General features: G+C 42.2%; 1 protein-coding gene across 4 annotated transcripts in view; it reads left to right on the plus strand.

The window, feature by feature from the left end:
- Positions 1-306: 306 nt before the first annotated feature.
- Positions 307-23,185, plus strand: part of ube4b (ubiquitination factor E4B, UFD2 homolog) — a 29,834-nt gene continuing 6,955 nt past the window's right edge. Inside the window, exons 1-22 of one of the 4 annotated variants that reach the window (XM_080763025.1) lie at positions 307-623; positions 2,180-2,399; positions 4,305-4,440; positions 5,488-5,575; positions 6,317-6,461; positions 6,588-6,813; positions 6,986-7,465; positions 9,158-9,262; positions 13,606-13,747; positions 14,183-14,283; positions 14,941-15,055; positions 15,524-15,607; positions 16,419-16,475; positions 17,120-17,236; positions 18,096-18,194; positions 18,294-18,407; positions 18,770-18,968; positions 20,043-20,181; positions 20,276-20,375; positions 21,150-21,277; positions 21,572-21,670; positions 22,013-22,248. In XM_080763025.1, the coding sequence (XP_080619151.1) occupies positions 600-623; positions 2,180-2,399; positions 4,305-4,440; positions 5,488-5,575; positions 6,317-6,461; positions 6,588-6,813; positions 6,986-7,465; positions 9,158-9,262; positions 13,606-13,747; positions 14,183-14,283; positions 14,941-15,055; positions 15,524-15,607; positions 16,419-16,475; positions 17,120-17,236; positions 18,096-18,194; positions 18,294-18,407; positions 18,770-18,968; positions 20,043-20,181; positions 20,276-20,375; positions 21,150-21,277; positions 21,572-21,670; positions 22,013-22,248 (3,154 nt within the window). In that variant the 5' untranslated portion in view covers positions 307-599. The remainder of the gene's footprint in view (positions 624-2,179; positions 2,400-4,304; positions 4,441-5,487; positions 5,576-6,316; positions 6,462-6,587; positions 6,814-6,985; positions 7,466-9,157; positions 9,263-13,605; positions 13,748-14,182; positions 14,284-14,940; positions 15,056-15,523; positions 15,608-16,418; positions 16,476-17,119; positions 17,237-18,095; positions 18,195-18,293; positions 18,408-18,769; positions 18,969-20,042; positions 20,182-20,275; positions 20,376-21,149; positions 21,278-21,571; positions 21,671-22,012; positions 22,249-23,185) is intronic. The other 3 variants (XM_080763026.1, XM_080763027.1, XM_080763028.1) reach the window with 3 other exon arrangements.

A 23,185-nucleotide genomic window follows, 5' to 3' on the forward strand; every position in this document is an offset into this window, starting at 1 on the left:
GGCCCTAGTATAGAATTCAGTTCCTGTAAACTGCAAACTGTAAATAAGTAGGCCTATTCAATTAATCAATCAATTAATCAATCAATATCAGTATGAACATAATGCATTTCACTTAACAGAGTGATGAGTCATTATGATGCATAATGAATGGCAAGAAAAGTACAAATTATATAAACACAAAAAAGAAAGGGAATGAATTATTTTATCGTTCTATTTATATTTTTCTCTTTCTTTCGCTAGGGGGAACACCGAACACATCTCCACTCAACACCCGTCACCGTCACGTGACATTAGAAACCAAAATGGCCGCGCTTGTATATTGACGGTCTAAATAGCCAGCTACTTTTCTATTTGTTTCATTCTTAGATAGAATACTGTCAACGGCAGATCTTTTGGGGAAAGCGTCTCTGCCCATCCTCGTTGCTTTGGTTTGCCCGTTTTGATCCCGAAGACAATCACGGCTGACATCTCTTTGTCTAACGAGTTAGACTATGCACATTAGCTTCTAATATAGCAGGGCAGGCTAGCTGGCTCTGGCTGCCTCACATCAATACACTTGTTGAAAATTAAAGAGCATATAGCTAGCTCACTTAGCTACAATGGAGGAGTTGAGTGCCGACGAGGTAAGGTGACGGGCAGTGAAACAAGCCTTCTAATCAATTGGCAGGCAATAATTGTCATTTAGTGTTACTGCTGCTTCCATATTTGTATTCCACTATTACATGTTTCCCCCCTCACGACAAGACTGGACGATTTTGCTGCTAGAGGTTAGCTATAGATGCTAAGTCGCCACATTATTACTCTATTCAATAATTCAATTTGATATAAATTCTGTTGTTTTAACAGTACTTGTTAATGCGCCTTGCTGACCAATGTGAAACGAGTTATGGTGTAATATATGTACGAGTAACAAGTCTGTACAGGTGGTGTTTTTGTGTCAGAGGTTAGCATTCAGCTGCAAGGCTAAATGAATGCCTGAGAGTAAAAGGCTGACATACCAACGTAATGCTATTTCTGCGAGAATAAATCCCATTACAGGCCACGTCCCCAGTCCGTGTGTTAATACACATTATTTATTTATGCGTATTCATGCGTGCCAGAATGATTTTGTCTAGCCTGCTTTCGCGAAGCTAACAGTCATTGGCGACCGTTATGTTGCTATAGCGTTAGCTAGAAATTAGCTTGCGAGGCGACTCAGCATAAAAACACAGCGGGCCACCATTGTGCAATCATCTGTCGGCTGTGATGTGTCGAGGTGACAGCTATTGACAGCAGCAAAGCCTAAACCGTAATGACAAGCTGTGGGGGGTGTTACGATACATCGTCCATGCATCATAGTTGACTAAAGATTGTATTTACCACTGTGCATAGCGTAATTGTTTTGCTAACCAGCTGTGCGAGGGCTAGCTAGTGGTGACATTTCCCCCCCATTGTCTGTGGTGTAGGTTGAGCTGCATTTATCTGTCTATCATGTGTTTTGGTAATAAATACTTAAATGTGGTTATCATCATAATGACTGTATAATACTATATCCCTTAATTTGTGAGCCCAGCCTACCTGAGTTTTTAATTTGGAGTCGGGTAAACGCAGTAATTTCTATTGTCAACAATATATAGGCTGGCTGACTGGGGACATCTTTAACAAACAGTCCTCGTAATATGCCATGTTGTCTGACTTTTGTTAATTTTTATATTAAATATTTATCATTAAATATAAAAAGTCAACCACTCTTAAACACTATATACTCCAGATATGGCTCAGAAAATGGCAGATCCATAATTTATTTCCATAATGTTGAATGTTCCATTTTTGCCGAAGGTCGCCTAATGACATGCCCAAAATGTGATCAATACCATCAGTAAACAAAAGTGTTACATCTATTGAATGTATCCAAGTATTCATCATACAATCTATTGTATGATGAATTCCTGTTCTCTTCTTTGACTATATAGAAGTGTCTATTTGTACGTCTCTAAATGTTCTGATGAATTGAACAATGTGGGCCCTGTTGTAAACAATTGTAATGCTTAATTGGGTCGTCCACTCACAGTTAACAGTCTTTGTATTGAGTTTGTGCTTGAAATGTACTGTAATTCTGCAAACTGTTAAATATTTCAATTTCATCAATCAATCAATGATTATGTTTATGTATTGTCTCATCTGTGTTGATTCAATTCAGATCCGTAGAAGGCGACTGGCTAGATTGGCAGGAGGTCAGACATCCCAGCCCAGCACACCTCTAAGTACCCCGCTGACGTCCCCACAGAGAGAAACCCCACCTGGACCCCTGCCCGGACCCTCGGTGGCCGTACCCCAGCCTCTGCCACCAGCTGCCTCCCAATCGTTGGGTCTAAATGTCCACAGTGGTACCCCTGCCACTTCCCCCATGGGCACCTCTGGTATGACTACTAAGTAGATTGTTAATTTTAGTTGGAATGGAACCAAATTGACCTGGCTGTAAGAGCCCATTTTGTTCCGTTGAGTTGAAATGCTCCTGTGTATTGTGGTTATTCTGCAGTTTCTGAATGTCTTCTTCAACGTATTCCGTGCTTGTGAGATGGATTTGAAAGCAAGTAGGATATGTTGTGTGAGGTCTGTACTCAAAATGATGCTGTGCTGTATTTGACAAACTTCACTTGAAGTCAGGGGATGACGGATATAGACGACAGATAAAACTGATGACAGATCCAGGCATCGAGCCAGCTGTTCATAGTCAACATTAAGATATTGTATTTTCCTATAATATTTTGTCTTAGCATGACATACTCATCCCCACTCTAGTCTAATCAGATGGCCTTGCGAGGCATAGGATCATTTGGGAACAACCTTGGTTGAGAGCATTTTGACTTCTGGTCGGACTGTGGTATCTGGACAGCCTAAGGCAGTCGAGCAACACTGAATACTGTAAACAAAACACGCACCAGTTTATTGTGTCAGCCAGTGTCCCCTTTTGACACTATGTGGGCCCCACTGCACAGAATGGTAGATTATACTTTCACATGCATGCTATATACACTGCTCTAGAAATCACACAGTGAGTTGTGAATATGGATGAATACAATGGCAATCACTTGGCATTTTTTGCCAGCTGAGCTGACCCACCACAATATGCTTTTTTTTACTGATTGCTTTACAGTGGGTAGATTCAATACCATGACGCCATTATTCTTTAAGAGGGATCAGGGTATGCTCCTTTCTTCAGATTTTTTTCTGGATTTAAAGTAGCACACCTATGGGACCCTGACAAAGTCTTGAAAGGCCTTTTATACATGACTGCAACAGAGTGCCTTGGATCTCCTCCTGCTTTAAAATAGTAACATGTTTTGCTTTGAAACTATTTGTTTAATGTGGTAGAGCTAATATTACAGTCTTTTGTTAATTGTATTGTCAGTAATGATGCTGAAAATGCTGTCCAATCACATTGAAGAAACAAAGGCTAAGGTCAGCGCTCCGTTCGTGACCTTTATGTCGTGTTATTGTAAAGCATGTTTACTATAGATTGCTGTAGGCTGATTACAGCCCACATATTACTATGTATGAAAGGTCAGGAATGACAAATAACTGCTTGTAGGAAAGTAGAATCAATAGGGTTTATTTTTCACTTTCACTCACGCTCTTATACATGCCGATCCAACATTTCACTGCTTGTACCTGTATGAGTGAATGGCAATTAAACCCTTTTAAATCTTGACATGACTGTCCTACAAGTTGTTGTGACCTTCTAGTCACAGTAAAATGTGGTCTGCACTCTGCAGTCAGTGTTGCAGCTTTACAATAACTCATCACCAAAAGGTGGTGAATGTTGACCTTTAACCTTTATTGTTCACTGTGGTTGGATAATATCTTCTGCTGTTTAGATCCTATTAAGTGTTCTGTAGCAGAATGTGAAACTAAACACTTAACAATGTAATCTTGTCACTTGTTAGGTTGCTGTACATAGCATTAGATACTAGCAGGTCATTTAAGGTCATGCAGTGTGTTAGTAGTTTATTGTTGTGTGTAGTGTACTATAGTGTTTTAACCTGGGTTGCATTTATGCAGTTTATTATTATTGCTTTGCCTCTTGTCTGCTGCTTTATGGCTTAAGAGTAGACTAAAATGTTATCTGTTCAAATCTTTTGTAAATGTATGCATTGCATAAGCGTGAGCGTGTAGTACACGTTAAGATGTGTAAACGTTACCCTAATTAGAATGAGTGTAATTTCACACTGTTTCTGTAAGATTTTGTGGCATATCCTAGTCAGTCATTTGATCTCTTTGTATTTATCTCATCTGTATGTATTTGTTCCGCTTTGCTTTTCTAGGGGTGGCATTTGGCAGTCAGAGCAGTGAGGGTGTGAGCTCCCTCTCCAGCTCTCCCTCTAACAGCCTTGAGACTCAGTCCCAGAGTTTGTCTCGATCCCAGAGCATGGACATTGACACTGCCTCCTGTGAAAAGAGGTGAGGATCTCCCTACCTAGTGGCTTATTGTTTACCTCTGCAGAGGACTTGTTAGTAAATGGTGCATTTATATAGCGCCGCCCTAGTGCATTACATTCACCCATTCTCACACACATTCATACACCGATTGCGGCGGAAGCCATGCAAGGTACCAACCAGCACATCGGGAGCAATTTGTGGTTCAGTGTCTTGCCCAAGAACACTTCGACATGTAGACAGGAGGAGCCGGGATTCGAACCGCCGACCATGGATCATTGTTGTTGCTCAGTCCTTAACAAGAATAATGTTTTGTTGGAACTTGAAGTCTGATATGTTGGTCAATATGATATGTTGTGTTTACAGTTGTCTCACTTATACAAGTTGATGAATACTTAAGCTAAACCACCAGTCAAACACCATTGTCAGTATATCCAATACATTTTTTTACCTAGTTTTAGCCTTCTCCACGCAGTCACTTGACTGGCTGGTGAACTGCTCCAAACCAAAGAGAGAGATACTCGTTTCTCCCGGGCACAAACAATAAAGCATTTGTATGCCATTTTATTTTGAAAACGTTAGAGCAGCTCATCCCACTGAAACAAAACACAGCGTTGTTCTGAACACGTTTCTTTTTTGTTTCTTCAAAAAATTCTACTCTTTCTGAGTATACTGACGCCTTAGCTCAGTCAGAAATTAGGTTTGGAGGAAATTACCATTTTAATTGGTATGCCTTTGAAAGTTAATCAGATCTTCTTCAGAATATACTCAACATGTGTGCAGTGTGGTGACCCCGGTTATTAATTTCCAGTTTTATAACATTATGGCACATCGTTTTCTCGGACAAAATGTAATTCTAATCCTTAACATTTTTTATGAATTAAAAATGACTAACTTTAGTAACTTTTAATAGCAGGTGAGTAGCAGTCAGTACTTGAGGTTCCCATTGATTTATCTGGGATGTGTTTCCCCACATTAATGTTTCTAGTGAAAGAGATGAGGTGATGAAAGGGGAACAGTCTCCCACCCTGAGTGTGTTGGTTTGACTAAACACAACTGTGTTTATCCCAGTATGTCCCAGGTGGACGTGGACTCGGGTATAGAGAACATGGAGGTGGAGGACAGCGACCGCAGGGAGAAGAGGAATTTGGCTGAAAAGGTAAATGGATGTAGACAGGGATGTTAAAAATAACTGAGAGAGAATCAATTCCCACCATGGTAAAACACAGAATCACACATATACAGTACACTGACAAAGTGAAGCGTGAAGTTGAAAAGAAAAATTACTAACTTCATTGTAAAGATGCAGGCCCTGTGAGACTTAAAAGTATCTTGGCTCAAAGGAATCAAAAAGACTAAAACGATAGATTCAACATGACATGACGACTCTGATAACAATCTGAAAATATTGTCTACATATGGCCTACCCATGTAATCAAACTATTTTAATATTGTCTACCTATGTCCTACCCATGTAATCAAAATATTTTAATATTGTCTACATATGGCCTGCCCATGTAATCAAACTATTTTCGATTGAGTGAGTCTGGGAATGAATATGTGAAATAATTGAGCTTTTTGTTATTATTGAATTGATAATCCTGGAAGCTAAGTGGGTAATTTCCACACTTGCTATTCTTGTCTTCTTAAATGTCTTCTTATGCTGCCTCTTGAGAAATGTTGTAGAGATCTGCGTCACATTGGGTTTGGTATTTTATGTATACATTTTTACTTGGTTTGTCAAGTTTAATTGCTACAGATTGTTTTAACGTTCGATTTTGAAATAAAGTTCACACTGAAGTGGTGGAAATCCCCACCCTAGTATAAAGCCAGCACAAAATGAATGCTGTGAATAAATATGGTCTATGCCGTTCACCTTCCATTTGTATTTGCACTTGAGGAATCCTCTGCCAACCCAGATGTCTCTGAAGAGCAGGCTCTACAGCTCATCTGTAAGATCCTCCGTGTCTCTTGGAAGGAGCAGGACAGAGATGTTATTTATCTCCCTTCACTTGCCTCTGAGTTCCAGCAGAACCCTAAAGATGGTAGGTCACGGATATGCTGGAGAGCAGTCGTAATGATTAGAATAAAATGCTTTAGTAAACTCTGAAAAGGTTACTAAAGCTGAAAAGTTGGTGGTTTATACAGTGTTATTTTCTGTTTTTCTTTAGTGTACTCTGACTTCAAAGACCTGATCGGCCAGATCCTGATGGAGGTTCTCATGATGTCCACCCAGTCTCGTGTCCACAACCCATTTGCCAGCCTGACTGCCACCTCACAGCCAATCGCAGCTGCCAAATCTCCAGATCACCGTCTGACGCTGATTCAACCCTCCAGTCAGGGCAGCAGCCCTATGGCCCCCTGTGCGGGTTCTTTTGGAGCCAGCTCTCTGTCCAGGCAAGTACCCAGGAGCGACAACTAATGACCAACTACAACTCATTTCAGACAATCAATAGTAGAAGAGGCATTGAAGAATAGGATTGTTGAAAAAAGTGTATTTTTTTGCATTTAGGAGGGATCCTGTGTTTCATGATTTTTGCCAACCCGTGTCTCACAATGTTGTCCACAGTCTGTATGGGTCTAGCCCACACCCGATGATTCTGAATCCAGCCAGGATGACCGCCCCATCTCACCCCACCCCAACCTCCCCCACCGTGCCATCGACCCCATCTACCCCTCAATTTGTTGTGCCCCCAAGTCCGCCCACAGCCACTGTTCCTCCAAGGCTTTCCCTCAACGCCCCGTCTGCCCCCATGCCCATCTCTCAGCGCTACCGCCCTTACTCTGTCACCTCTCCCTGGGGAGCTCTCACCCCACCTAGCCCAGGCCCCAGAGGAGGCAGTGTTTCTATGCTGTCCCCAAGCTCTGCTGGGCCTCCTGTGCCCCCCAATACCCCAGCTCTTCTACCTCCGCCCAACACCCAGCCCCCCTCTCTGAGTTCACCCAGACCCCGGCCCCACCCTACCTCCATGCCCTTGCCCATGATGCCCCCTTCGCCAAGGTCGAGAGCCAGACGAGCTGCCTTTGCCTCCCGGATCCCACCGTCTAGGTACCTCATCGGCCATCTCTGACAATGTGTGATGTACCTGCCAGCTAGCCTACTAAAGCTTTAACCTTCTACGACACACATGCAACATAGAGCCAAACCTTCTTGGTAACGCGATGTGATTAGGGTCACAGGGTGTGAATTAATTAACTGGCTATGCAACATCTGGCTGTCTCCTTTTGTTAGACTGGCTTCATTCTAATTTAAAGCTGCTTGCACGTGTTTTACAAATGCTTGTGGTTACAGTGGATGGAGTGTGACAGGTGGTTTTGTACATTCTACTTTGCAGTGCAACAACGCTCAACAAATGAGGAAAGGGCTTAAGGCTAAAACACTTTGGCTGCGAATGGCATGTCAAATCAGCAGCCCCTGATTTGGTACGCCTGATTTGGTACGCCTGTTGACGACGTACGACTTGGTGTTCCTTTACACCACAGTTCTATTTCCAAGTGTCACTGTGGTGAAAATCCTTTTTCGATGTTACTGACATCCGGTGTTACAGATTATACTAATTAAGGCTCTGTTCCATTTAGTGTGCAGTGGTTCTCAAACGTTTCAATTTCAAGGACCCCCATAACTCGTATAGTGTACAGATGGACCCTTATGGGTCCATTTGGTTCCATTCGTAAACTCACACACCTGTACGGGTCCATTTGGAACCCACTCAAGGACACTTTGAGACCCACTGGGGTAGCAGTGTGTTTCCAGTGAGCCAACACGCACAATAGCAGCGCCCTGACTCTGTTTGACCAGAATGGAACAGAGCATTCATTAGCATCTGCGATTAGGTAACACCTGTGAAAGAAGGGAAGTAAGTAGGGAAGGGATGCTCCGATCAGGTTTTTTTGGACCGATACAGATCACCGATAGTTTTTCTGGTCCGATACTGATCTTGTGAAATGTTGAAAATTTTATTTCCCAAACGATTATATGTCAAAACCCACGTCAAAACTGTTCCTGTGTGTGTGGGGAGGAAGGGGAGAGAGTTAGGCCTGTCACAAAAATGCAAAATTATATTATATATCTGATACATTTATACCACTTAATGGTGTAAAAGATGGTATGTTTCCCCAGATAGGGTAAATTGCCGATCACAGATAGGGTAAATGCAGATTACCGATCAGAGTGAATATCGGCCTATCACTGGCCGATTATCGGAGCATCTCTAGAAGGGGCCCCAGTTCTTTCCAAAATGCCGTGTGTTCAATCTGTGCATAGAGCCCATTGCCTACTCGGACACACTGTGTTCTCAATGGCGTTGTCCCTGCAGCACGTGGCAGTGTGACGCATCCTGTTGGTGCGGCAATTGCACACTAGCGCTGTGCAGGCAGTGTGTTTTAGGAGCACTTTCCATTTTTACTACATCATCGTATGACTGTGTAAGCCGGCACTGGCGTTTATTGTGGACACAAAATGGGTGTGTCAAATATCAAATTATATCTAACCACTAATGGTACTGATTAATCTAGTTAACAAGGAAGACCTTCAAACAAACTAGCATCACTTCTGCATCCTTTCCTTCTTGTTCCTTTCTTCATCTATTCCTCTTGTGTGATCTTTGTCCGTCCCACATCTTTATTTGTGTCCAAATTCCAACTTTTCCCCCCGATTCTACATCCTCATACGTCATAATTTTCCTCCAACTCTTTTCTCTGTTTCCCTCTCCTCCTGTCTTTGTTTTACTCTTCACACCAGTCCCCTCTCCTTCCTATTCTTTGCCCTCTCTGACATGTCTCAGGATAGCAGTGATGAAGAGTCTGATGAGGAGGAGGATTTTGCAAAGGTTCAGTTTGAGTCAAGGTACACCGTTGCACGGTGTGTTGTTTGTGTGTATCTGGCTATCTGCGTGCACACCGGTTTTCAGTTGCAGCCTACTGCATGCTTCAGCATTCCCAGGTTATCTACCCTTTAACGGTCCACTGCTGCTGCTGCTGCTGCAGCACCGGGATTCCAATAAGGACAAATGGCTTGCAGCAATGTTTAATACAAAAGATGCATGAATTGTACAAGAAACAGTACATTGTACATTTCATACATAAATTCACAGCACTCCGGCAGTATGATATGGAAACCTATGATGTAGTTTTAGACATGCAATCCTGGCTTCCATTTGTTATTTACTGTAGGCCCATAGCTGGCAGTAGCCAAAATAGCCAGCTGTTTCATAGTCACAAGAGTCTCACAAGTAAGATATTCCTACAGCTCTAGAGATCAGTTCTGGTTGATTGGGTTACATGATTTTAGCAAGGATATCCTATACCTGAGATTTTGCGAAATGTCGAATTTGCACCTCGAAGTTAAGTCGTGTTATATCAGATCATCCTGTGCATTAACGAAATGGACCCACTACTACAGTGAAAGACTAGATCATTAATTTATGGCCTCCATTTCATTGATTCATCCCATTTATAACTGTGGTAATGGCTACAACACTGGATAACAAATAGCTATAGCAAGTATTCTGAGTCTGACAACAAGGATTGCATAACAGAGTGGGGCATGCATTTCCAACTTGCATTGTTCCAGACTTAAGTGGTTCTCAGACTCTGAGTGCAACCTCCTTGTTTTTTTGATTAATTAAATATTATATTTGGACAATGCCCCAGAGTGGTCAGAGTGTGGTGGTATAGAGAGGTTAGAAAAGTAATTCTGAAATATATAAGCAAATTAAACGCAACCAATATTACAGTCTCTGAATGAGTAGACAATGGTCAACTGTATTGACTGCGTTTTGACAAGTTAATCCAAACGGCAGCACGATGCTTCTTTGTATCCATAGTACTATGCATAATATATAATTGAAATCTGACCAGTTCAGTGGCCTTGTGGTTAGTGTCCTCCCTGAGATTGGGAGGCCGCGGTTCAATTCCCCGGCCGGGTCATACCAAAGAGAAACCATAATAAATGGGACTGAATGCCTCCCTGCTTGGCATTCAGCATCAAGGACTTGATTGGGGTCTCTGTGACCATAGATATTAAAAAATATAGTTGCCTCATTGGCCGATGCAGTTCATTGGAGTGACATGTCTCCAATGAAGGCAGGAAGTCAAGCGGAAGTGCAGTGCTGAAAGCTTTTTCAATACATGACAATACATTACAATACAAGACAAACGCAAACAAAGTTATTAATGCAACAATACAACATCAGAGCCAGGGGTGGTTACTAACAGAAAACATTAAACAGTGAATACACAGCGGATTCGACCATTATCATACCATTGAATGGGGCCAGTATGGCCGTTATCACACCTTCGAATAGGGCCAGTATGGCCATATACTGGCATACTCACCCTTGGCTGAACATAGTCTGGTCAAGGTTTCCCCCTGGTGGACGTGTCATTTCCAACTATTCGGTGCATGGAAACTAGGGGCTACTAATATATACTATTCTCTGCCTATCGGGACGTAACTCGGACGGCGCTGAGTCGGGTCTGGTGGCCTCCGCAACACTGCTCGGCGACTCGCTCGGCTAGCGCCTCGCTCGGCGGTGCCTCACGTGGCTCAAGGCCACCAGACACGGCGCACCTCCGTCAGGACATCAGTGACATTATCACCCGTCACAATAGGTCATAATGACATACTGAGACAGTGAGTATGCCAGTATGGCCATACTGGCCCTATTCGAAGGTGTGATAACGGCCATACTGGCCCCATTCAATGATATGATAACGGTCGAATGGGGTGGAATACAAAGCAACAGTTGTCCGCAGCTTTCTTATTTAGTGTCTCTCGCTGTCACTCAAGTGACTACTGGCCAGTCACAGCACGCTTTTTCCGGGACTTATGTTCATTGTAGGCAAATGCTTTGCAAGGAATCTCGGGAAAATTGTGCCTTCAATTCTGACACGGCCCCAGAGCTGGAAGAGGCGTCTACGTTTATGTCTGGATGACATGCTAGCGTCATGTCCAGGGGGTGTGCTTGTACATCATGGCTGGTAGATGCAGTTGTACAGCAAGCCACCTCACGCTACAGAAACAGGAGATAGGCTCCTGACCCTATGGGCCACATGGCTCTGGAACGGTTAGGTCCCGAGGCTATATGTACTTGACATCATAGGTCTGAAGCCAGACTGGTAAGGGCACAAACCAAATCATTCAAGTTAGTTACTGAATTTACTACCGGTGATTCCAGGGTTTTTGACAAATGGGGAAGTTAGTATATTGTCCGATTCATTATTGAGACTGTTGTTGGCTCCTCCCTCAGAATCACATGAACAGACTTCCAGATAATGGGTGGTAATTATACCACTCGAGATGTGAGGATTAAATACTGTATTTGAAAATGTTTATGGTAGTGTTGAAGCTGTCATACAAATTGCTTAAAATGTGGTGTTAGAATTTGGGGGTGGGGGGCCTTCCATTGTTGTAGCATTGATTATAATATACTGTGTTTGTATACAATAGGTTTTACTGCACTGAACTCGAATAAGACCATTTGGTTGTTGCGTTACTACAATCAACAATGCCATTGTTGAACTTGATTTATGCTCTCTTCAGACTGGCACTTTGGATGTGGGCAGGGCAATGCTGTTAGGTGTGGTTCAATCCATAGTTCTTTCCTTTCAATTGATCTGTGTAGTATTATTTCAGTTAATGAGAAGAAATAACGGTTGAAAATGATAGTCGAGACTGAGTTGGAATTTCTGTTTTTAAGAACTTGACCTAATTTTGTTTTCAACCTCAAGGAAGGAAACTGCAGTTGGGGTAGAGCATACAACACAATGCCTGTGTATTGTGGCAAGATAACAAGACTAACCGCATTGTTGTGTTATACTAGTGTGAAACGGCTCACATGCTACAGATCTGGCATTTCAAAGCAGGCCACTAACTGTGGGTAAAACTCTAGCCAACACAGTATTTCTAGTTGAATGATGTTAGGTTAATTCCCTTATCTGCTTCAAATGCCAATTGCAGGTTAATGGCGGAAGACCTGTAAGGTTTCTCTTTTTAAAGCCCAACATTAAGAAAACATGCACAAGTGCATACAGACACCGACTGCACTTGCAATACGAACACTTTATTTTATTCTGTATTTTAGCTGTATTTTAGCCTCCTGAGATACTTCCGGGTCCTACTTTTGTGTCGCTTTTGTGTCCCCATAGAGTTATACTGTGACGCTCCGTCGGACTAAATCTGAGACGAAAACAACCACGAAAGTCTAATTTTACCGCTTTCCTCGCAAAAACAAAGCTGCGCTGCTCTCCCAAATCTGGCTGTGACAGGCCGTCTGCCCCACATGGAATACTATCGCCATTTTATTTTATATATGGGGGACATGGGGAGAGCAACGGACTTGAACTCATGCCTGAGTGTCCAAGTTGCTCCTTTACACCTGACAGGGGGGAGTTTCCCTGGTTGGACGTAGCGCGTGGAAGGAACACGTTATTCCAACCAGTTCCTTTCCCCTCCATCAGGCGCCCCGGCTGGCCAGGCGGAGGCAGTTTAGTGACCAGGATTACTGCATGTCTTTTGTGAGGGTACCTACCCTAGGGGACACGGGGCACTGATGACGCGGAGGAGGAAACACGCCGCCAGCACCCACAGCTTCCCGAGCGGGAATCGAACCAAGGACCTTCTAGCTGTGAGGCGACAGCACTACCAACTGTGCCACCGTGCCCCCTTATTAACATTAATAATTCTACTCGAGTTGGAAGCATTAAGACCAATTTTAACCCTCAATGGCTTCCTTTCTGAAAAATAACGTCATTGTAAAAAGATTCACGTGTTTAGATAATGCTATTTACAATGAGATGCGGACGGGAGCTGGTGCCACTTGGACCCGGACGTAACGTAGCACTACGAAATGATGTCTGACTTAAATACTGAATTGCAAGTGCAGATGGTGTGCAGGTCTTTATGCACTTGTGCATGTTTTCTGAATACATTGAGCCCTGCCTACGCACCTGTCTCAGAGCATATCAGGGGTGCATAAGACTTTGTTGCCTAAAGCCCAACATTGAAATGTTGGCTCTGTTGCAATTTAATGCCTTTTTTCAGGACCACTGGAAAACATCTGCCTGTTAATCATACGTCGCCATTATATTTAATTGGCCCAGATGTACATCTCATTGTGTGTTTTTTTTACTCTTTTTACCCTTCTCTTTGTCCTTGTCTCTCGTTTCCAATGCTCTTTCTCTCTTTAGTCTGGGTGCATCTGGTGGGGGGATGTCCTGCGATTCAGCTGGCGACCGCTTCACCATCGAAACGTGCAAAGAGACGGAGATGCTTAACTACCTCATTGAGCGCTTTGACAGTGTTGGCATGGAGGAGAGAAAAGCTCCCAAGGTCTGGACCACTGTTGGAACAGTACAAACAAATAACAAAAAAATCGAGACGTCTTTTTATTCAGATACTGTGGACTTTTTTGTTCTTTTTAAATGAAGTAGAAAAACTTAAAAGCTAAAGCTTATCAAAATGATAATATTACCACAATGATAGAAATAAACCGATATTTAACTGCTTTAAAGTCATGTGCTGTTTGCTTATCATTTTAATGGTTGATAAACTGCTCTTAGAAGAACAGGCACAGCCCGTCCCTGTCTCGTATTCTGGTTTCCAAGGAGACTAGTATCCATATAACCCTGATGGATGTGGAAACGAGAGGAGGATGTGTACCCCACAGGCCGCAGTGATTCAGCAGAATCTGAAGAAGGTTGCCCTGACATTGACAGCCGTAATGCTTATCACACCTCTTTGTCTTTTTTTTTCTCCCTCTCTCAGATCTGCAGCCACCCCAGTGTCAGCCAACTTCTCAGCAACATACGCTCTCAATGTATTTCTCACGCTGCACTGGTCTTGCAAGGCACTCTCACCCAGCCCAGGTCAGCCAGCCAGCCAGATCTCTCTAATTTGACATTTCACTGTGTTAATTTGTTCTCCTTTTGCCATGTGTCATTTTATGTGGGCACTTTGTTCCTTTGATCTTCTCTGTGAATGAGTCTCCATAGAGCACCGAAGTCCTGACGTAACTCGCTCATCCCGACGATTCCCCTGATTCGCCAAAGTAATTTCTCTATGGAGAATAACATGGGGTGATCTTAATATCGTCTACTATAAGCGTTGTGGTCCAAAAATAAACAAGCTGTCTCTGCGTTATTGTTAGGGAGGTGTCTGTATCGTTTGCAACAGTCAGTCACTCATATATGATACAGTCTGCTTCTAGCGAAAATCTAACTAATTCAGCAGCAGTAACATTAGCGTTTTCTCTCAGTCAGTTGATTCTTCATATCCATATGAGTGAAGTGGCCGGGGTGACATGTTTATTTTTCAAACACAGTTGTTATATGAGGCGATCTAAAATCGCCTCAATGGGGATTTCAATGCAACTAAACAAATACATGAACCTGGGGACTAACGCCCTCTATTGAAAGTGACGTCGGACTTCGGTGCTCTATAGCAACTACTCTCTCACCTTGCTTCCACACACATTCACGCTGGGTTTAATTTTTTTTATAACTCAATGTCTTGTGTCTCCACAGGAGTCCTCTTCAGCAATCTCTGCTGGTACCTTATATGCTGTGCCGGAACCTCCCATACGGCTTCATCCAAGAACTCGTCCGCATCACCCATCAGGAGGATGAGGTGTTCAGACAGGTGGGAGGCACAGTAGGCCACCAAAAAAACTAAACATTTCTGAATAAGTTTGTACACTACCAGGTTCCTTATTTGATTGAAATTGAGCTTCAATGTTATCGCAATAAGCTAAACGTGTCATTCTAAACAGTCTGATTAGGAAAATATTTTAGAATCTCATGATGAATGTAGGCTCCTCCCACAATTTGACAGACTCACTCACTCAATTCATCTTGCACAATATGACAAGGTGGATAATCACGATTTGTGTGACGTATTAAGCTGGAAAACAAACATCTAAAGCAACAACCAAAAGACATTTTCCACAAAGACCTTTCTTGGTGCATTAACCATATTTTAGGAATTGCAAATAAGATTCACACTTTTACTGATTTTACTGTGGTCTGAATGTTATTTCTTTTATTTATTTAATTGATATACAACATGATATTTTCACAAACTATACTTTGATTTGTCTGTATTTTACAGATCTTCATTCCCATCCTTCAAGGGCTGGCTTGGGCAGTGAAAGAATGTTCCTTTGACAGTGATAACTTTAAATATCCCCTCATGGTAAGTTTATATATATATTCCAGTCCATCTTTCTTTTTTTTAACCAATCAATACAACTAGTGCAATTGAATTTAATTAGTTCATTTAGAACCTGGTGGTGTTGGTTAGGACACTGACTGGCTGACAACTAGTATTGCCTGAAGCTCATAATATATAATATATCTCCTGACCTAGGCTTTACTGGCATAGTTGTAGAAATTATTTTAGTCTCTTGTGTGAAATCCAGTACGAATCACGGCAAATAAATTACATAAACGTTTGAAGTACCGTAGCTCTCATGGTATTTTCAAAAACCTTACGCTTAGAGGGGGTGTATCTGATCTATCTTTTTTTTTTCTTTTAAAATGTCATAATATTGAATTATATCCCACCCCTCTTTCTAGTATATACTGTATGTGGTAACATCAGTCTCTTCCCTATTTCTTGACCCATTCTCTCCTATGTATAGTTGATTGTCCCCACACATCTCCTCCTTGGGTTTGACTGTAGGAAAAATCTCTTGCTAATTTCACGAGCTTATACTGTACGTAAACCATGCGCAAGGAAGACTCCAACCATAATAGTCTCAGTGTTTAATGCACAGATGGAAATATTCAGTGCATAGGCTAGGATGCATCTTGAAATTCCATGCTAGTTCAAATTTGATCTGGGACTGCCACCGATTTGAAATTAATCTCAGCTTCAAGATTGTGGATGTGTTGGTGAAAGCAGTATCAAATTTTCTTGTGAGCCATAATTGAGATATTTTTGTTTTTAGTGAAAGGTTTCCAGTGACGATATGTTTGTAACATTTGTTGTTCTGCTTCCTCAGGCATTAGCTGAGCTCTGTGAAATCAAGTTTGGAAAGACTCACCCCATATGCTATTTGGTGAGTGTGCTACACACTACTGCCTCCAAAACAAGCTTTTCGGGTCATTCGTTCCTCTGGATAAACTGTTAAAATGGGCACCAGTCAACAATGCAGACTGCTTTGGACATTTCAGATTGAGCTCATGTTTGGTAGTCCTTGTAGAATAACTGCAGTAATGCCTTATCTGAATTGTTGTACTAGATACCAGCTGTCCCACTTGACCAAACCACAGAGGAATGCACTCGGCTTAGTTTATTTATGGCACTTTCCTGTGGCTAGTGTTTAGAAGAATGACAAGACAACGTTATTTTTGTTGAAGAATAATGACTGGGCTTATGTTTAGCCTTACTGCAATTTTACAAATCAAATATATTACCACTGGTTTGAAGTTACATTTAAGCTCACTGGGTTAAAATGCATGATGTGATGTCTGAACTGTTTATTTACATTTTAGAAGACACTTACTGAGATCAGGTTGCATTGTGTGAGCAATTTGGTCTTGCTCAAGTACATTTAACAGAACCTTGGCTGTTGATGACCACATATTGCCTAGCCTGCTGCAGGTGAAGTTTTTGTTTAGCAAAAAGTGTTAAGCAACGTAGTATAAAAGTATCCGTTGGAACCCAAACTAAATCGTCATTCTCTGTCTTTGTTGTGTGTAGATGACATCATTACCCCTATGGTGTCCCAAGTCTTTGAGCCCTGGATGTGGTAGAGAGATCCAGAGACTGTCTTACCTTGGAGCCTACTTCAGCCTGTCTGTCTTTGCAGAGGATGATGTGAGTCACACTCGGTGATCGGACAGACTGTCTAGTCCATAAAATAATAGAGTAAATCAACAAATATGATTAACTCCAAAAAGCTAAACAAAAAACAGTCTTGTGTAGTACAAAAGCTCTCCAAGGGTGCACACTTGTTTCTTATATAGCCTTTAGATCTGATACTATTAAATAAAAATACCTTAATAATTATAATAAACGCAGCATGAGCCCGGGTCTGGCATGGTCGGATCGGGTAGAATTTGAGAACTTGAGAAGTTGGAGTTCTCTGACCTCCAACACCACGCCCTCTCCCGTTCCCTCAGGGCTGGTGATGCCAACCTCTCGGACATCCCCAAAACTTAAAAAAACTTACCTGGGGTGACAGGGCTTTCTCAGTTGCAGCCCCCCTTCCTCTGGAGCTCACTCCCACTTCACATCAAAGTCGCCCCCAGCCTTGCTGTGTTCAAAGACTCCCTCAAAACCCACCTATTCAAACTCTCTTTCCCCACCTAACTCCAATCAAATCTGCCTTTTAGTCTTGGCTTACTGTTTTTTCCCTAAATTATTTGCCTTTTAAATAATTATCTTATGTTTTATTTGTTTTGTAAAGCGATTTTGGGTACCAAGAAAACGCTATTTTTATGGAGATCGCCGATTGGCTGGTCATTTGAGACTAATTATTCCCTAGCAATATTCAAAGGAATACTGCTGGCAAAACTAAGCAAAAGAATTCTATGAAAAACGTGGTAATGAATAACCAGGCGCTATGCACAATTTATTTATCTTTCAACTTGTTTTTCTGAAAGTCTTTTTTCTAATGCCATTTACAGTGTGTGCGAGTACAGTGTTTCTATGGTGTTTTTGTTTTCATCTTCAGACCAAAGTGGGAGATAAGTACTTCTCAGGCCCAGCCATCACTATTGAGAACACTCGAGTAGTCAGTCAATCCCTGCAACACTACCTGGAGGCCGCAAGGGTAGGCTCATACTGTTTGCATCCTTTTTAAGGCTTTCAACTTAAACCAGTGATGATGGCATCATTTCATGTGCCTAAATCTAATTATGTTCTTCATCAGGGTGACCTGTTTAAAATGCTTCACAACATTTTGCTCAATGGAGAAACGCGTGAAATGGCTCTTAGTTACATGGCAGCTCTAGTCAACTGTAATGTGAAGAAAGCCCAGTTGCAGGTAAGAAGCTAAAAGTCTTAACGGTATTCACTCAGCATCCAGTTTATAATATTTTGATGGATGCCTTTGCAATTGTACTGCTTGGGTGCATTGTAAATATATATATTTGTACTAATTGGTGGTTGAAGTTGGATAACGTTTTGCTTGTGTATTCACTATTCATACATGTTTCAAATCAACATTTCTATAGAATTTAAACGATACAAAGTCCTGAACATTAAGTTCCCCATTAGGGGTTTGATGAGTAGGGATCCATTTTATAGTTTAGGTTCTCCTGTGTCCTTTTGTTTCCAACACAAAGTTATCGCTGCATGTTCTGTTATAGCGACCCTCTTCTTTATTCCTCCTCCTTCCCCCCCCAGACTGACGATAAACTAGTATCGACAGATGGCTTTATGCTGAACTTCCTGTCAGTGCTGCAACAGCTGAGCATGAAGATCAAACTGGAGACGGTGGACCCATACTATATATTCCACCCACGCTGTCGTCTTCAGGTCAGCTCTGAGGAGACCCGCCTAAAGGCCACTATGGAGGAACTCAAGAGCTGGCTATCTGAGCTACGTAAGTCGATGGACATTATAAGATTACTAAATCCAATTTATTGTCATTAGAGTCTGATAGAGCAGCAGTTCTCAAACTATGGGTCCTGGCTTGGAAGGTGCTGTTAAGGTTGTGCATTGGCAACTGTAAAAAACCAACCAACGTGAAGAGGACGGCCACTTGCCTCCTCATACACACACAGCTCCCCCTTCAACATCGACCGAGCAACACAAGACAACACACAAGCCCTTGCAGAGGCTACTCCGAGAGCCAGAGGGTACAAATGCATGGACCACAGGTTCGCCAAAAACAAATCCCTCATAATATAGGGTTATGGTATAAAATAGTTTGAGAAGCCTTGCGATAGAGGATATACATTGTTTACAGCATTGTAAAATTATTTATTTTTTGTTTGTCTGTGTAATGTTTGTATTATGCAACAGCAAGCAGAGTATGTAAAGTTACATCATGGCAGACATAATTGCCATTTTGAAGTTCTGAAATGTAGTTTGTTTGGATGCTCTAGAGACATTTTCATTGCGTCTCACTTACGAATATGAATGATTAACATGCTGGATAATGAATATGACTGATCCAATTTTACATAAATGGTCTCTTTGTAATTATCTCAATCAGTCATTCTGCTTAATCTGGAAGCAGTTATTTGTAGGCTACATAAACCTCTCCTCAGACTATTTCAGATTGAACTGAAATATCGTCCGCCTCTTCTCTTTTGTGATTGGTATCTTCTAAAACCGGCATTGATGAGTTCTGCAGAAGTTTAGCATACGCACTGCAGATATTTATTAACTTAAAAAGCGAGCAACAGTGCATTCAACAGCAGATTTACAGCTAAAGACGCTTTCCAACACTTACCGAGTTAACTTAAGCTTGTGCAAAATGTGTATGGTTATAAGTGAAAACTGCGTAGCTAAAATGACTACAGCAGCCTCACAATTTTCTTTTGTAATTGCTCTTTAACAAACCTAGTAATGTTTGGTTTGGTGTTCTCATTTGGTGGTGTTCATTTTGAGTACACATCTACGTTGTGTATTTATTGTTTCACGTATTAATAGTTTCATGTTTTTTGAACAGATGAAGACCCTAACAAGTTCTCAGAACCCAAGTTCCCAACCGAGTGTTTCTTCCTTACGCTACACTCACACCACCTGTCAATCCTGCCAGGCTGCAGGCGCTATATCCGCAGGCTGCGTGCTATTCGTGAACTCAACAGGTACACACGCACTCATTCAGATTGTCCTAAACGTGCAGATTGTCATAACATGTTGTAGGTGAATATTAACCCATTGTTGTTTTTCTTATGTTAGAACCGTGGAGGAGCTTAAGAATAGTGAGAGCCAATGGAAAGACTCGCCGCTAGCCAGTCGACACAGAGAGATGCTCAAAAGATGCAAAACCCAGCTTAAGGTTGGTCTCTCCTGGTCTTTTCTTCACCTCCCTTTATCTCTCCTTTCTTAGGATACATTCACACTAAGCACCTACGAAAACGGGCACCAACATCTTTGCATTAACCACTATGAGAAATGACCAAACGGTGACCGCATAGCAGCCGCTTTTAGGCGCTGGTCAGAGCGCTTTTTTCTGGGCAAGCAGGGCTCTTGGACGAGCAGAGCTGCTCATCCAAGTTGATGGTCTCACAATGCCCCGGTATCGGACGTTCAACCTTACTCGATAAGCTTGCCAGCAGTTTTCCTGGAGCCTGCTTCAATTTTGTGTGTGTTTGTGTGTGTGTGTGTGTGTGTGTGTGTGTGTGTGTGTGTGTGTGTGTGTCGCCAAGGTCTCCAAAGTCATAGATCGTGATGTAATACGTATGCAGATTAGAAGTGCCGTTGACGTCTGTGCTCTGACGTCAGTCTCTTTAGCTTTGCTTTTTTAACCCAGCTTTTGTAGCTTCCGTTTCTCTAATCCGCCCTTACTCACTCCGTCCGTCTAAAAAGTCTATTTCTCTTCAGCGTTAATATTGTAACCTCGACACGGCATAACATCAGAAAAGATCCCAGAATTTCCGCGCTCTGTTCAATCACCACAAATGCCGCCTAGATTCTGAGAAACAGGAACTAGACTTTTATTTCTATTATTATTATTCTTTTTATTATGCTAGATGTGAGTGTGTCGAATGCGTGTGAACCTCTAGGTTCTTTATAAGTGCTGTGCTAATGACGTGTGACTTTGTCCTTTCAGAAACTGGTGCGGGCCAAAGCCTGTGCTGACGCCGGCCTTCTGGACGAGAACCTGCTCCGCAGATGTCTGCAGTTCTACAGCACGGTCATTCAGCTCATTCTACGCATGGTGGACCCTGCCTACCCACTGTGAGTCAAACTGACAGACCATGCCACTATTGCAAAATTTACATTTAGTCCTTTTTAGTGTCTGTAATATTGTTGCGCTTTCATTGCAGATCAACAACAAATGAGATTTATTTCTTTATTCTGGCTTTTCTTTCCTTTGATAGTTTTAATTGTAGAGAGGGAGGAAACCATCAGTGTCTTAATTGTAGAGAGGGAGGAAACCATCAGTGTCTTAATTGTAGAGAGGGAGGAAACCATCAGTGTCTATGTGGTACGCACCTTAACCACTTTTGTATTTTCCTGTCTTTTGCACAGCATCACCCTGCCACTGAACCCTGAGATTCCTAAAAGCTTTGCTGCTCTGCCCGAGTTCTACATTGAAGACGTAGCCGAATTTCTGCTTTTTGTAGTCCAGTGAGTTTATGGTTCCTATCTCAAACAACAATAGACTATGTTGACGACAAGAAAAAAAACATTTGAACGCCAGCATCTATATTTTGGGGGAACATAACTAGAGATTTGGCAGATCTAGAGATTTGGCGTGGACGATAAAAAGAGGTACAGTTGTATGTCAGGTCCGTTTGACTAAGAATCAAGGGTTTAAAAGAAATGGTTAACCTTCATGTCAGAAATTACATCCCTTGGCCTTAACATTTTACCAACTTCTTACTATGGGATCAGATAACTTCAATTTGACAAGCTGTTCTTATTTGCTGTCTTGCCCCTTTCTCCTTCCTCCTTCTCCCTCTTCCCCAGGTATTCCCCACAGGTCCTTTATGAGCCATGCGTGCAGGACATTGTGACCTTCCTGGTGGTGTTCATCTGCAGCCAGAACTACATCAGGAACCCCTACCTTATTGCCAAGCTGGTGGAGGTGCTGTTTGTCACTAATCCAGCTGTACAGCCGCGGACACAACGGTTTTCTGAGATGATGGAGAACCACCCGCTGTCTGTCAAGCAACTGGTACCCGCTCTCATGAAGTTCTACACTGGTGAGGCTCTAGCGAATTAAAGATACAGACAGTTCTTCAATTTGTGGATGTAAGAAATTATAGTTAATCGGATATACGTATAGAGTCCAATATTGTATGTATAAGAGTCGGTTCTAAATCTAATCAGTGTCAGGAGTAACGGGGTGCATACTTAGTTTAGACTAGTCATTGGTTAGACAAAATCGTTGGTGAGGAGTGCGCTAAAACAACCGGATTAGGTTGGTGAGGGGTGCGTTAACCCATTGACGCCTGGTGCAACGTATACATTGTTCTACCCTTGATGCCGACTATTTAAAAAGAAGGCGTTCCCAGATTCGGCCTCAGGCATCAATGGGTTAAGGGTTGGGAGAGGGTTAAGGGAGAGGGTGTGCTGCCCCGTGGGAGGTGAGGGTTTGAGATGGGTTGTATTTGACTAATTACTGGTCTAACCAATGTCTAGTAGTGTAACTGATTACTTTCCCAAATCAATAAAAAAATTAATGGGGCTCAATACTTTGTGAAAATAGACTACAACGTTGACGATGGTTAATGTGTCCTCTGGGAATGTAATAACTTCTGCACCATATACATGTGGGAATGCAAAAGTTTCTTTCCCTATTAACCAATTACCTTTATAATGCAATGACATAGTTACTGCTTTCAAAAGATCGCTATAACTTTTAAGCAACGTACTAGGGATGTCCCGACACTTTTTTCGTTCCCGATCCGATCCCGATATCACAATTTCTGTGTTAGCCGATATCCGATACCAGTGTTGTGATCTCGTGTTGTGTTAATAGCAGACTCCTCACTTATATGTGCACTTGCAGTTTGGGCAACTCGGAAAGCAAACTCCACATGCCCCAACATTTTATTTACCTGCCATAGTGTCAACCCCTTACCCCTGTGTCGGATTGGTGGTTAGACTGGCATCTTCGCCGATACCGATATGACAAAT

This window comes from Protomyctophum bolini, assembly GCF_963924005.1.
Source record: "Protomyctophum bolini genome assembly, chromosome: 5".
NCBI lineage: Eukaryota > Metazoa > Chordata > Actinopteri > Myctophiformes > Myctophidae > Protomyctophum > Protomyctophum bolini.